The 16,081-nt window shown below is 36.0% G+C and overlaps 1 protein-coding gene across 1 annotated transcript in view; it reads left to right on the top strand.

The window, feature by feature from the left end:
* Positions 1 to 11,102, top strand: part of LOC306664703 (deubiquitinase MYSM1-like) — a gene marked incomplete at its 5' end in the record, with an annotated part of 42,729 nt that extends 31,627 nt beyond the window's left edge. The window contains 4 exon segments of the mRNA XM_079145740.1: positions 3,236 to 3,341; positions 3,520 to 3,577; positions 4,937 to 5,071; positions 5,074 to 11,102. Of these exon segments, the coding sequence (XP_079001866.1) occupies positions 3,236 to 3,341; positions 3,520 to 3,577; positions 4,937 to 5,071; positions 5,074 to 5,094 (320 nt within the window). The 3' untranslated portion in view covers positions 5,095 to 11,102.
* Between the last annotated feature and the right edge of the window lie 4,979 nt (positions 11,103 to 16,081).

Raw genomic sequence — 16,081 nt, 5'->3', positions numbered from 1 at the left:
GTATACCAGACTAGAAAAGGAAGGGAACATATATGGAAATGAAATGGTTGGAGGAAGCAGTTGGCTCTTCTAGGATGTTTTTGTCTCTTTGTTCTTACTACCACTGTTCAAGTTCAGGTTTTCTCTGAATACTGAGATTAAATCATGAGTATCATTATGGGTATGTAGTATATTGCACTCATTTTTCTATCCTGTTACTAGTACAAGACCTGGCATTTAAACTAAATGAATATTAGTTGAATCATTTCATTTTTAATCATCTCACTTGGATGTCCTATATTTGTTAGACTTCCCAGCACTATCCCCATGTCATTTACCATTAGATACTCTCTGTTTTGTGAGTCTTGTTAAAATTTTACTTTCTTTAAAGAGCAGGGACTATTGTCTTAATTGTCTTTGCATCCCCAGTAGCACCTGATCAATTGTCTTGCATCTAGGAGGTGGGCAACACTGTTGGGTTTTATTGAATGGATAACATTGATTTTAACTTTAGTCTAAAATGCCCATTTGAGCAAAACACATGATATATGTCATTCTTTGGCTTAGTATAATTTTACAAAGATTTACAAAAGAAACACCTTCAACTTGTTCTCAATTTAAACCACTTCCTATTATAATTGGCTAGATTTTGCTTAAGAGCCTTTATTCTGATGCCATTTAATACAATAAATATTGGATACATGTGACTTTAAACTTCATTAGAATTAAATGAAGTTTAAAATTCACTTCATGTAATTCTGCTTCTAGCCAAAATGAAGTAACAGAGACCTGTCTGAAACAACCAAAACACTAGACAAATATATCAAACAATGGTATTTAGGACGCAACTTCAGGCACCAAAGAAAGATGATTCCTAGAGATAGGAAAGGAAGGAATTGAGCCCCAATTACCATGACTTACTGACTTAAAAGAGTTTCTAGATATGGCACAGGAGTAGAAAGCCACCAGAACTTAGCTCACTGAGTTGAGGTGATGGAGGTTAGAAGAAGTCCAAGGCAGCTAAGTTCCTAGAGAACAAACAGAAAGCCAAATAATTTGAGAGTGAATTTTGAAGATTTATGGAAGGGCCCCTCAGGTATTTAGCAAAATACAGATCAGTGTGTGTGAAGGAACTAGCTCAGGAAGGGCAGGAACCACTTGATAAGCTCTCCTTGGACAGCATACGAATTCAGCACTCATCATTACAGAAAGTTCTGTTGAATAGAGCTGCCTGGTTAGTGACTTGTCCATTGTTAGAACTGCATGCAAGATTAATCTTAGGTTCTTTGCTTTGTTTCTCTTGGTAATCCTTTGGTACAAGAATTAAGGTTTTACAGAAGTCATGGGATACCTTGTGCTACAGTGCTTTTAACTCTGTTCCTATCTTTAAAATGTCTACTGGTTAAGTGTTTTTTGTACTTGTATCAGTCAGGAAATATATCTACTGATTAGTTTTTTTCTAATATTTCAGTGGATAAAAATATTCTATACAAAAGGAAATTTTTACGTTAGTGCCTTTAACTTAGAAAAATTTTCTTGATGCCAAATAGATCTCTGTATAGTTTGTGTGTATATGTGTGTGTGTGTGTATTTTTCCATCAGCCCTGATTGGAAATGCATTATTTACCTTTCTTTATTCCCATTTTCAATTTTCATTAGGAGTAGACATCACTCATCTATAATCAGATATCAGCTTTTGACATTGACTAGTTATTTTACCTTGGGCAGATTACTTAGGCCCTCTCATTCTTTTTTGCCACTTCTGTAAAATGAGAAAAAAATATTACCTTGCTTACAGGGTAGATAGCTGAGGGATTGTTGGTAATGTATGTGAAGTGTTTAGCAAATAATAGGTTTTCAATAAGTGGTTACAATTATAGCTGGTATCTGCTTAGTTGGTAATCAGAACATGTCAGTAAACTGTTGTTATCACCAGAAGAATTTGCTTAATAACTCCTGTACTATAACATATCAGTCTTCTTAAGTTTCTGCAGGGGAGAAATAAAATGGAGGGTAGGGCAATTGAGAAATGGAAAAGGGAAAAAATAAAAGTCATCAGTAGACTTGCTGTCCTCTTCCTTCTTTCCAAACTCAGCTGGGAGTGGCGTTGGAGGAGCCTTTTTTGGAGCGTCTTTTGTTTCATTGTGAAGAATATCATTTTTTTTTTTTTTCTTCCCTTCGCCTCTCATTCTTTTGCCTTCTGATTTGCTGGATTTTTGTTAACTTGAAAAGCCTTCTTATAGCAAAAAACCTCAATTGAGAGGTCATACAATGTAAAAGTTAGAAACATAAATCATCAAGCCTGACTACCTGGGGGTTCAAGTCCTTCTTATAGATGACCATAAATAAGTTTATAACCTTTTCCTGGCTCAGTGTCCTCATTGAAAAATGGGGACAATAATAGTAACTATTTCATTTCAGTGACTTCACATATTTGAAGCACCTAATGCCTGGCACATGGTAAACCTTTGGTAATAAATAACTATAGCTGTTCTTTCAGTATACTGTAGATAGATTTACATGACAGTCTTGAAGGATATGTGACAGATTGCTTAGATGGCTCACCATGTGGTGATGTCCACCCTTTGGGCTCCCCTCCTCCAGAGTTTGGTGTGATAACTGTGACTCATCTGCAGTTGCTGCCTACCCAAGGTTGATCCCATTCCATGTCTAGTCTTAGACTAGCACCTATATAGAGGTGATTTGAAATCTAAGTTCCAACATTGCTGACCTGAAGACTGTATTTAACCTAGCTTAACTTCATTTTTTCTCCTCTGATAAATAGGAATAATGCTGCCTAACTTATAGCATTGTTGTAAGCTTGATAACGTGTAAAAAAAGAAAAAACAAATTATCACTAGGATGGCCATATGTCTTGGCTTGCCTAGGACAGTCCCAGTTTAAGCCTGCGGTTCAGGCATAGTTATTACTTTTGTCCCCTTTCATTATAATAGTCTTTTGATTTGGATGATAAATTATGTGATCACTCCACTTCTCACAGTGCCTTTTGTAGAATTGTCAAGAAAGTGTCACTTTTACTTTTCTTCATTATTATTAATAGCTTGGCATTAATATGCTTGGTGGACCAAGTACAGTCAGGCAACAAATATTTAATGACTGTCCTTTATGTTTAAAGTGCTGTTCAGCTGGTCTGCCAAGCTGTGGTTGTTAAAACACTGAAGGGAATTTTAAGTAATTGAAAGGAGACTGGAGATTTAAGAAATAGTTAAAAATATGCTTCTTTATGGTTTTCTAGGTTTACCTTACAAATTTGAAGTACAGCAGATGTTAGAAGAACCTCGGTGGGGATTAGTGTTTGAAAAGACAAGATGGATAATAGAAAAATACAGGCTCTCCCATAGGTATGTGCTGTGGTTTGAGATGGTTGCACATCTGCAGTGTTTCTCATTAAATTATATTTTAGAGAAAACCCAAGTTAAATATAAAATTGTGATGTATGATATCAGTGATAGTTTATTACACAACTGATTACCTTATAGTATTTGTTTCATCAGTTTGTTTTCGTATTTCTTCCTATAGCAGTGTCCCCATGGATAAAATCTTTCGCCGGGATTCTGACCTGACTTGTTTGCAGAAAGTAAGCTGCCTTTGTTTTAATTGATTCTGTTGTTCACAGATTCCAAAGCTATTCATCTAGATGTGTTTTCCCTTGATGCCTAATGCTTTGTGGATACATTTTCTATGTAGTTTCTTTATTGCTTTTTCCTTTCTAAAATTAATTTCTAGAAGATAATTAGTCATGTGTTTTGTTGCCCAAACTTACACATAGAAATAATACTATTTTAGAATAAATTTGTCAGTGTTGACTGATGAATTTCTTAGCAGATTATTATTGTGCACAATGGAGAATATTTTTATTAAATTCAAAAGCACCATGTTTTCCCTCTAGCCTTAACAATTGACCATTTTTAAGAATGATAGTGTAAACCTAACAAATTTAAATGATCTTTTTATTTAAATTTTTAGTAGGAAATAAGAGCCTTGAATTATTTTATCTCACTTCTAATTTTGCTTTTATAATGAGTAGACTGGCAACCTTTGTCTTGGAATCTTTTTTGGTAGCAATTTGGGAATAGAAAATTTTTAAGCATTAATTTTCAATATCTTTTTACTTCTTAATTTTATATCCACATTTTTCCACATGCTACTGAAAGACTAATATACACATTTCCCAGAAAATAGATCCTAACATTCTAAAATTTTGAAAAGTAGAGACTTAAACATTTTTATCTACATGATTTTTTGTTTTGCTTTGTTTTGTTTCTTTGTGGTGCTGGGGATTGAACCTGGGGCCTTGCACATTAGCCCATTAAGTCCCAAGTTTTCAATTTTGCAAATCTTTCAATGAAATTGGTACATAAGCATTAAGATAAATTGAAAGGTATAATCTAGAGCTTAGATATCCTGTGTGTGTGTGTGTGTGTGTGTGTGTGAAAATGGTTTTTCAAACACTAATCATTCACCTATTTTATCAAAAGAATAGACCCTAAAATGTAATTATTTCAAAGTTATCTTAGTTTATTTGTTGTTCAATTTAAGTTTTCTTAAGTGTTCTACATTTGAGACAAAATGGATTAATCAGGCACTTTACCAAATCACTAGATTCATAGCTTTTCTTTTAATATCCCAGTATTATTTTACTCTGTAAATGTAATAATTAAAAAAATGTAGCAAAAATCACGAATTTTTCCAAAGTAGAGATCATCACATATACAATCATGGGTTTATCTTGGTAAAGTTGCAAGGGAACCAAACTAAGCATTCCTCACTGGTTTCTAGTACTTCAGCAGGCAGTTGAACATAAATCAGTCTTCAGCCATACTTAGGAGAGTTTCTCATTTGATCATTAAGAAATGTGAGGTTTGGAAAGAGATAAAATAGTGATATTTAAGGTAGATCCTCTTCTTAACTTGTTAAAAATTTTTTTTTCAACTAGCTTTTGGAGTGTCTGAGGAAAACTCTGAGCAAAGTAACTAATTGCTTCATTGCTGAGGAATTCTTGACTCAAATAGAAAATTTGTTCCTTTCCAATTACAAAAGCAAGCAAGAAAATGGAGTGACTGAAGAGACTGTGCAAAGCAATTTTTAATGTAATTATTAAAGTAAGACATTTTAATCGCTACAAAATAGGTCCTACTTTTAAAGTTATAACCTTGACATGATTGTAATTTAACTGTGGCATGACTGATATTTTTCTCTAGTGGACAAAAATCTACACTTTTCCACATAAATTTATGAAAAGGAAGAGATATGGACTTGTTTTCATATAGTGGTTATTAGAGTGTTGCATAAACCAGGGCTTACCACAGTGTTCCTGTCCTTTATCAAGCAGTGCAGTAGACTATGAAAACTTATGCAGGTGGTCTGCTTTACTGTTAAATATTCATATTGATAAGTGGAATATCCCTACTTTTTGCTTTTTCCCTGAACTAGTCACTTTTTTTCACTTGGGCATTTCATATCTCATTAGAAGCACTTCCATTCTTTGCATATGTTCTGGTGAGATTTGAGTATTTGTTATTGGGATTGCAAATGAGATATGGATGGGTGGTCACTGAGATAATTAACATAGTGGAGAACTATGATTAATAAATAACAACATGCTGTAAGGGAACCAGGAGAGGCATGAGGAGAAAACCTTAAAAACCAACAGAAGAAACCAGAGAAAGAGAATTAAATTACCAGGGTTTGGTTTTGGTGTTTTGTTTTGTTTTGTTTTGTTCAATTTTTCCCTCCCTTTGGTACTAGGGCTCAAACCCAAGGCTTAATGCATGTTAGGTCAGTGCTCTACCACTGTGCTGTATCCTCAGTCCTAAATTGCCGGTTTTTAATCATAGATATTTGCTTCCATTGTGTTTTATAAAAGCCAACCATACTTTAGAATATATAGTTTTCTCAGTTTTCTGAAATGTTTATGGATTTCACATGCATAAAATAATTAGCTCCAATTATATGTTCACTTTCCATTAGTCTGTGATAAAACATCTTACTAGATCTAGTCATTTTAATAACCCTCAAACAAGACTTTTTTCCTCCACTGTCTACTGTGAGAAGATAAATTACAATAAAGTCTAAGTAGAGATTTAGCTTTTAGAAGCAAAACAAGCAAAAAAGCCTTCAAGTATCTTTACATATTCCACCCCAGTTTCATGTCCTTTCTGAATGGAGCCCAGCAAACCTTTGTCTTTTCTTTTTTATGAATTTATAGGCAAAGCTTTAATTGAAAAGAAAAGGGGGAGAGGGTCTTCACTTCAAGGTGAAAGAGATAGCCCTGACTCAGAGAACAGTCAAAATTCAGCAAACTTTTATAATGTGAAGGACTAGTTAGTATATAATTTCAGCTCTTTGGCTACGTGTGGTCTCTGTCAGACTTTCTTCATATTTTTTAATAACATTTTTAAAATGTAAACCATTCTTAGGTCATATCTTTCACAAAAAACAGGCTGCTGATCTAGAGAACTGCAAACTTTCAAATTTAGTGTTAGATTCTTGAGTCTAAGACACCATTCAGTCTGCTTCATCTTTGAACAACCACAAAACTTAGAATTTTTATCCACACTTAAGTTTTCAAATGAAACAAGCATTCTGCCTCATTTATTGAAATTTAATAGATTTTAGTTTATTTCCATTGAGCAGAGAATTGATTTATACCTATTTTCCAGGCATATTAACAGTTATTATCTAGAGTGGATGTGATTCTGTATTTTTGCTTTATTTGGTTGTAATCATTAGCCAAGGAATAATAAGGCAGTATTGAAAGAAGCAGCTTTGCAGTTTTAGGTTGTCTGAGTCTTGTCTCAACCTTGTGATTTTAGGGAAGTATAGTTAATCTTCTCTTGGCCTAACTTCTTTTGTGTAGCCAAGGTCCAAATTAACTTCCTGGTATCCTTCCAGGTCTAAAATTTTATGATTTATTTTATTGGACTACTTATTTTTAATTTTATATTTTGAAATTGTGCAGTTTTCAAATTAACATTTTAAAAGAAGAGTGGTAGTTTTTCTCTGTGCATTTAGGATAAATGATAAGACAAAACTTACAAAGATAAATACATTAAGGGTTAGAAATGTAAGAATGCTAGACTAAAAATCACAAAATCTGATTCTCACCCTAATTCTTCTAGCAGATTTGCCATGTGACTTAAATCACATCCCTTTCTGAGCCCCAGTCTCTTCAGTTGTAAATTAAGGGTATGAATTTTAAATGACTTTGATTTTCCCTTCAAGCACAAGAAGTATATGATTCTGTGAAAGGCAATAATTAGTTTGTGCTCATCTTCCTTTGGATCCGTTTCCCCATTACACATGGAGGAATGGACACTAGAAAGTGGTAATTTTTAGCTCCCTTGTTTGATATATATCCCTATAATACTGATGAAGTTGGATGATAGAAAATGTTAAAAGTACTGTTCTCAATTCTGGGCCTCCTAAATGTCAGTGGTTAACCATATTTACTAATCAAGCCATACTATAAGGAACTCAAGGATGGTAATTGGCATAGTTTAGAGCCTTGAAAGAACAATTTAAAAAATAATTTTAAAACAATATTTATAGCATTAGTATTTATATTGAGTACTTTTATCTTATAAAATATTTTTTTAAATACAGAGAAATATACAGAAAATTTACTGTTTTTCTCCTCTCCTTTGCTAGTCATTCTGCTTGCTTCTTTTATTCTCTTCTCATATTCTTAACACACTGCCAACTTTATGCAGTTGCAGCCATGGATTTGGAGAATCAAAGAGGAAATCTAGAATTGAGAGAGCATGTAATATAGGAAATTCAGGAGACAGACTCCAAAAGAAAAACCTGCCCCTAATAATGTTTGCAGAAGTAGAGACAGAACTCAAAAATATCCCAGTCTCTTCATCCTGAGTCTGTTATTTAATATTATTGCACATGATTATAACATAATGAGCTTAACTTTGTTTCTTGTTCTGGCTTGGCTGTAAATACTTCTATTAGACAGCTTTCCTTAAAAATTTAATTCCAAAGAAATAGTCAAAACAAGAAAAATCAGTGAAAGATCAGGAAGATCAAACTCTCTTTCTCTTCTCCCCTCCATTATTTTAACCTTAAACCATTCGTCTCTAATCTTTTTAAATGATCTTCAGTTTCCATTTCTACAGTTGGTTAGACCCTATAATCAGAGCTATCTGGTGATTTTTCTTGGCCCCAGATACTTTGCCTTCTTGCATCCCTTCTTCCATACAAAATTTAAAACTATTTTAAAGCTATGTTTGTATAAAATGAATTTATTTATATTTAGATTTAAAATGTTTCTTTTAGTCTTAAAGCTCCGCTTTTTTTTTTTTTTCTCATGAAGTTAAAAAAAATATTAAAACATTTTTGTGGGCCTTTCAAAATATTGTGAACCTGAGGCATTGCATTGGATAGGTTGACCCTGTCTATGTTCTGAAGGTATCACTGTGCTAGAGTAGTCATTGCCACCCCACCCAAGAGCACTGCAGTTCCCATTGTTAAAGGTTGATAGACTTGAACTTCATAGGAATGGAGTTGGGTTATGAAGAATCCCAGCCTAACCAAAACTCAGCAGTACTACTTGAGAACACTGATCTTCAAAAAAAAAGAAGGCAAGTAGTTAATTTTAGTCATTAGATCGATGGTTTTTCGTTGGTCCTTAGTCTAGTTTTAAGACTTGTGCCACACCTAAGGAGAGCATCCTACTGCCTTTTTTTTTGCCTCACTTCTCCCAAGTCCTTTCCTTTATCCTTGCTTCCTCTACCAATTACCTCTTATATGAACAAGATCTTTTATTGAAAGCTACTCCTATACAATAAAGATGAATAGATGTATTCATATTTCCCTGAAATTGTTTTAGTGCTGCCTCAGCCTTCTCTCCAGAATGTTCTTCCTTCCCCAACCACAGGAATGTCTGTGACACGCACTCTAAGCCCCATCAGAATCTCTGCAGCTCTTTGGGCAGCAGAGGAGACTATGGCCTCAACATATCCAGCTGAGCCAGCCTCCTGTTCTTTAACTTCTTCCCACTTACCTTGCTGCGTCCTAAAAAGGGAGCTGAAGGATGAGCTGCTACAGTTAGAAAACCTAGAATCGGTGCTCTGTCCTGTGCCCAAAAAAGAGCCATGTCATCTGGCCTAATTTGTAGCTTCCTATCCTCAAGTCATCAGCGGCATCCAGCTGATGGCCTTCTCAGTGGGAATGAATCAAGGCAGTGTACCCACATTTTGTTTTTCACCAACATTCTCCTCTACCAATAATAACTAGAGACTAAATCTAGTGTCACACAGTATGGCAGTAAGAAAAACTTCTTTCAGTGAAGCACCCAATGCAGCACACACATTTTGATAATCATGTGCTCCGTCAAGATTAACAAAACCTGAACAAAGAGATTTGATCCACATCTCTAATTCACCAATACTTTGTTTTCTCACAGATTAATTTTCAATATAGCTAGAATATCACTGTGGGAATATATAGAATAACATACTTATTAGGTTATTTCCTGACCTTTTCTTAAATGTTTTTGTGTGTGCCATTCCCCCAAACTCTGTTTTTGTTTTTTTCTTTAACCTATAATTATACTTTTTGGTATTTCTGGATCTGTCTTCTACCTTAAATTCTTCCTGGAACAGGGGAGATAATAAATATGTTCCTGCTACATCAGGAGAAAAGGAAAATTCCCAGAGAAGCTGTGATTATGATTAGGGCTCTATGTGGAACTAAATTTGAATAGGTAAAATTAGTTCATAAAACCTGAGTTTGTTTTTATTTTCTTCTGTTAGTGTTTATGAATGTACCCCTAAAAACTTTAACTTTAGGAGGAAATGCCTGATTTGCTATCATTGAGGTTTCCTAGGATAGTCTCTTTGGAATTATGAAGTCTGTTCAAGTGCTTTCAGTTTGTATTCCTGTTTCATAGGTTACCACAAAGCACTTGTTTCAGTCTATGAGTTATACACTTGTATTTGGATTCTAGCATGATTTAAATCATATACCTTTAAATTTCTGAATTTGACATGTATAGTATGTATTGTGTGTAAGTTTACTATATGTATTGCATGACTTGACAAATCTCTTGGTATCATTTTTTCGAAATATTATCAGTGTCATTGGATTCTTTTCATTAGTTTGAATTTTGGAATGTTCTGTAACAAAATTAATGATTTAAATATTTTACAAATTAAAATATGACATATTGTACATATCTATATTAAAGAATATTGTAAATATCAGTGTTTGTAGAATTACAAAAGATTTTCTTCAAAAATGATCAGACTGTTCTTTCCATAATCATTTGTGACATACTATAAGATATCTGATTTTAAGCTTTGGAATTTTATGTTCTGATAAAAAAAAAACTAAGGGAAGATACTGAGGATTCAGTGTAAATAAAATTTTGAAAACAATGTGGTAATCATTTGGTCTCTAAATTATTAGCAATATTATGCATCGTGAATTACAAAAAGAAAAACATTAATTCAGTAACCATTTGTTGAGCATCTGGTAGGTTGAACTCTGCAGGGGACTCAAAGATGAGTAAATCTTGGTTTCTTCCCATAAGAAGTCTATTGCCTAACAAGGGAGAGAACAGGTAAAAGAACACCAATAGCTAAGAGCTCAGATACAAGCTGGAACTGATTATAAATGCCTTGAGGGTATTGGGTGGTTAGACAAGAGAATGCTGTAGAATGTGAGCAGTGAGATCAGTCTCCTAGAAGAGGTACCTGGCAGGATTTGGTTAAATGGCATTTGAGGGATGATGTTACTGAGAGGCTTGACCTTATCTTAGTGTAGGTGTGCACATGTTAGAACAGGAAAATGTTTTGATCAGAATAGGATATATGAAAGCAGCACACATGCAACCAATTAAATTAAGCTATAGAAAGTACAAAGGACAGACCTCACCTTAAAATCAACATTAACTCTGATTTTGAACTTTTCAGTTTTTATTTCTAGCTTATAAGAAATATATGAAAAACAAGATCACATCTTTAACATCAATATTTCTCTCATCAGGCTGGGTGTGGTGGCACATGCCTGTAATCCCAGCATCTAAGGAGGCTGAGGCAGGAGGGTCATGAGTTCAAAGCCAGCCTCAACAAAAAGTGAGGTGCTAAGCAACTCAGTGAGACCCTGTCGCTAAATAAAGATAAAAAAAATAGGACTGGGGATGTGGCTCAGTGGTCAAGTACCCCTGAGTTCAATCCCTAGTTCCCCAAAAAATAAATAAAAATAAATATTTCTCTTCTCAGGAACATCTTTCCATATGCACACAAAGATCTATTCATTCTTTGTAGTAGGTGCATAGCATTCTACAGTACAAATTTGTCATATTTGATCAGTTTACAAAAGAACTTAAGGTTGTTCTATTTTTCTATTTAAAAAAAAAAAAAAAAGTTTTACCCACTATCAGTACTTTGTAAATAGATTCCTGGAAGCTTAGTTGCTGGATCAAGAGCTTGGTACCCTTTGTTAATATCAGAAAAAGTCTTAATTCCTATAAACTGATTTTTCTCATAGTAGTATAGACATTTCATTTTACTTACAGAACCAATTTAAACTCAGGTACCTAACTAAAAATAATAAATTAGGTTGCAAATTACAGTGAAATCCTGAGAGTTTAAATTCCATGAGGCATTTATTTCATTAGAAGTTCATTCTTCTATGGAGTTGTTGTGGGTTCTCGCTCATTAAGCATTTGTTGTAATTTTCTGATCGTGGCCAGCATTGTACTCCGCCTATGACATCAGAGGTCAGTATTGTCCTGAGTCAGGGACCATCATGGGGACAAAAGGGAGGTGTACTCCCAGGCCTTAACTCATGACCTGTTATCCATTAAAAGTATGGGATGTGTTCTTCCTTGCCAACTCACTCTCCCAAACAATTTTATCACCCACAGGGACCAGGTACATCATAAAAGATAGGATGTCTTTGCTGTAACACCTCCAAAAAAAGCCACATGGGAGAATGAGACCGCTGACGATCACTACAAAGGGCAAACAAACTCGTGGGCCCTTAACCTGTCTGTCGTTAAAAACATGAACCACCCACACCTGTGTGCTTTTAACAGCTACAAAAACCCAACCTTACCACAAAGCCAGGACGTTTGTGCAGGCTGGCAACACCAATAGAGGAAATACAGCAGTTCCAGGAATAAACTGACCGCCCATTCCTTTTGGCCAGGATGTTTGACCAGGGAAAAAATTCTAATGCTAGCTCACCTCTGCAAGCCCCTACTAATGATTGAAAGTTTGCCCCGCTTCCTCTGTTATGTGAGCAACGTGATCTCTTATCAGTGCTGTGGCCCGTCTCCTTGAGGCAAAGCTGCCAACTAAAGCTTTTTGTGTTCCTGCTTTTTGGTTTCATTTCTGCAACTGGGTCAGATATTCCCATCTCCCAGCATCAGTTGCAAGTCCTGTTTATACTATGATGTTTTTTTTACTCTTGCTTATATTTACATCACTGATTCTCAAATCAATCTTTCCATTGAATGCTATATATACTTATTTAGTGTCTTCCATTTTCAGAAAGATGTAACTAAATAAAATACTCCTTTTTTGTCCTCCATATTTCCATATTTTTCCTATTGTCAAAAACGAGACATCAGTTATCTAGTATCTGTTATTGGGTGTAATCAAAGATTCTCCCATCCACCCCCCCCCATTAACAGGGTCACCCCCAAATGCAGAAGAATTGGAAATTTTTGGAAAACAAGTTAACTGCTTAGCTTGTGTTATCTGGATAATGATTACTGAAATTTCTTCTATCATTCCTGGTATAATCAGCAATAGTTGTGCCTTCTATACTCACTGGTAACTAAGTAGAAGGTGGTGTATGTCAGACTCCCTTTGTGTAACTGTTACAGTTTGGATCTAAAAATGTCTCCCCAAAACCTCGTGTTTTTAAATTATGATCCCCAGTGCAGAAAGAAGGTAGAGTTTGTAGGCAATGACAAGAACTGTAAACTCATCAGTGGATGAATCCATTTAAAACTTGGAATAAAGTGTTGAGTGGTTAACTGTAGACAGATGGAAGTATCTTGGAGGTGTGGCTTCGGGAATGATTGTCCTTGTCCCCATGCTCTCTCTCTGCTTCCCTTCTGCCATGAACTGAGCAGTTTTCCTCTGCCACATCTTTCTGCCATTATGTTCTGCCTCACCCAGAGCAGTGGAGCAGTGGAGTCAGCTGACCAATAAATCCATGAGCCCCAAACAAATAATAAACTTTCCTCCTCTAAGTTGTTCTTGTTGGATATTTTGGTCACTAATGCAAAGCTGTAATGAAAAAAAATAATCCTTTGACAAGACCTTTCTCAGAACAGAGTTGTTTCCCTGATCACAAAATAAAGACCAGACTAATCTTTCCCTACTTTTCATTTTTTTCCCCAGTTCTCCCTCACTTTTATCCTCCTCAGAATTTGCTTTAATGCAATCAGTTGAGAGATCTGATTGCTTTTATACTGGGCCTTAAACTGGACTCCAGCATCATGAAGTTGGACAGTGTCTCAGGGCAGTTTCAACTGGCTGCTGTAACACACCACCCTTGATGTTTGGTGCCATCACTCACAAAATCCAGTGCAGGTGCTCCTGATTGGGTGGCTCTCATGGGCAGCTCATCTCCCTTTCATGAATAAGTAATGCAAGTTCCCCATTTAAGGACAAGGTAAAAGAAGAACAGAAAATCACCTGACACTCTAGTTTGGAAACGCCACCTCTACTCCAGATGGCCTTTGTTGATTTTATAAAATGTTAAAACACTTCTCTAAAAGGCCTTAAATTACTATAATTGGGACTCAGTGTTCAAAAAGGAAAGTTGACATCAACTTTCTTGAAAGCCTGAACCCTAATATTTAAACAGATTAACATTCCCCTCGAATCAAAGAAATGTTAAAGCTAGGAATGACCTTAGAAATGTTTGGGTGTAGAGTTCTATATTTTAATGTGAGAAGGTTGAGGTCCATGGAAATGAAGTCACTTGACCAAAGTCAAGTAGTCAAGTTTGTTGCAGGGTCACCTCTGGAACAAGACCCGAGTTCCTCCATTTAACCCAAATGCTATTGCATGGTCCTTTTGGGTGATTACAAATTATTTTCAATTTTATGACAAAAGAACTACCCTAAAAATTTTATGTGCAATTCAAATGTTCAAGATAATTTATGTTTTAATTTAAAATGTAATTTTCTCTTTTAGAACTGCAATATTTTTCTTATAAAAGTGAAGAACATGTCTTTTTATGGAAAAGTTGACTAAGGAATTAGTCTTAGAAATGATATAATTAATGAGACTTTACTAGCTTTTTCTAAGATTAGCTTTATTAGCTTTATCTAAGATTAAAGAGCCCCCAAATTCTCCCTGTTTTCCTATATGTCCACAAAGCCACACTTGTTCAATCATTTTAATGAAAATGTTAATGTCTACATGTAACCACTAGAAGGCGCCCCATCACAGTGTTAGCATGGTAGTCTTAGGCCCTGAATGTTGGTCTGAGTCAGAAAAGATTGCACATGTGTGTGGCTGAATTTGTAAATGGTGTTATATATTCACTTCTCTAATTCCTTGTCGTCCTGTGATCTAGGAGTGCATTTCCTTGTTCCCTAATCTCTTTAGGTTAGCCAACTTCATTTTATAAGTTCATTTATTATAATACCCACCCATTTATACATACAGTGCTAAGAGCTTTCCATGCAGTATCATATCTAATCCCCACAGCAACCTTGCAAGAATAGTTTTTTTATCACCATTTTAAACTTAGCCTTAGAGGATTTAAGTAACTAATCCAAGTCATGCAGCCAGAAGGCAGAGGCAGAATTCAAACTGAGTCACATGATTCTAAAACCAGCTGACTAAACCATCATGTTACTGATTTCAGAGCTAGAAGGAACCTAAGGAATGATTTAGTTCAATCTCCTCATTTTGCGATGGAAGAAATGATACCCAGAGACGAGAAGTAACTTGTCCAAGTCACAGACCCAGTCAAGTCCAGGTTGTGAAGTTGAGGTCTCCTGAATCATACCTCATAGCAATCCCTGCCTTCCCTGAACAACCAAAGAAATCCTGTGATTGTAAATTCTGTGCCATGTTTTACCCCAATGTGACATGAAACCATGTCTCTTACCTTGACAATAGAAGGTAACCATATAAAACAAGACCATATAAAACAAGACAAACGAAATGGAAAAACGGGCAGTGGGGTGGCATCCCTTCTAAGATGGCACAAGTGCCTAGATGACTTGAGTTTGGACAAATAAGAAGCAGACTTTGCATTCTTGGGGCAAGTGTGTTTATTGGGGGCATGTGAGGACTAGAAAGAGCATCTGCCTCAGACCTGGTTGAACACAGGAGGGGGAGCAGCTGCAGGTCCAGCTCAGGCCCCACCCTTTCTCCACCTGGAAAGAGTCCTTTGGACTGTACTTCCTTTTCACCCAGGGCCTGTCGGCCTTCAGCCAATGGGGTTCAATAGCCATCAAAAGGGCAGATCTAGCTCTCTGTACCCAGAATGGAGTTTCCCCTCCTCCTTAGGAGAGAGAACAATAAAATAACAACATAAAAACAAGGCTGAAAGGATGGGGGCTTTTTTACTGCTGCAGAAGGAAAAGAAATCTGCTTGTGGTTTAGAAGTACAGCAGCCCCACCTCCTGCTCTGTGCACCCAGAGTCCAACCAGGAGTCTTGCAAGGAGCATGTACTTTTATTTTGGTCTTGCAGAGAGGCAGGGCCATGCAGCGGGAGCCCTGGATTTCTAGCCAGAATCTCAGAAAAATGGAAAACAGGATCTAGACAAGCAGAGCGAGGAAGGGGCATACTAGGCCAAAGGTCCAGTGGAGCAGTGGCAGCCAAGAAACGAAGATTCCCATGAGGTGATCGTGCGTGACTTAATCAGGAGCCACAGAATGAGATGCAGAAGTGGGGTAAGATCCTCGAGGGTGTCAGGTGCCACTTTAGAGATGGGTATCTTTGTGTTTCTTGTGAAAAGCCATTCAGGCAATCAACAGCTAAAAATGGGAGGGTCCTCTAACCAAGTGCTGCTTAGACATTAATTTAGCCAGAGACGTCTGGTTAAATTAAAGAAAATCATGCATAAGAAAACAAGCGTATAATTGA

This window comes from Sciurus vulgaris (genome assembly GCF_902686455.1).
Source record: "Sciurus vulgaris genome assembly, chromosome: 1".
Lineage (NCBI taxonomy): Eukaryota > Metazoa > Chordata > Mammalia > Rodentia > Sciuridae > Sciurus > Sciurus vulgaris.
The sequence above is the reverse complement of the archived record's forward strand: the minus strand, read 5'-3'. Positions and strand labels throughout refer to the sequence as shown.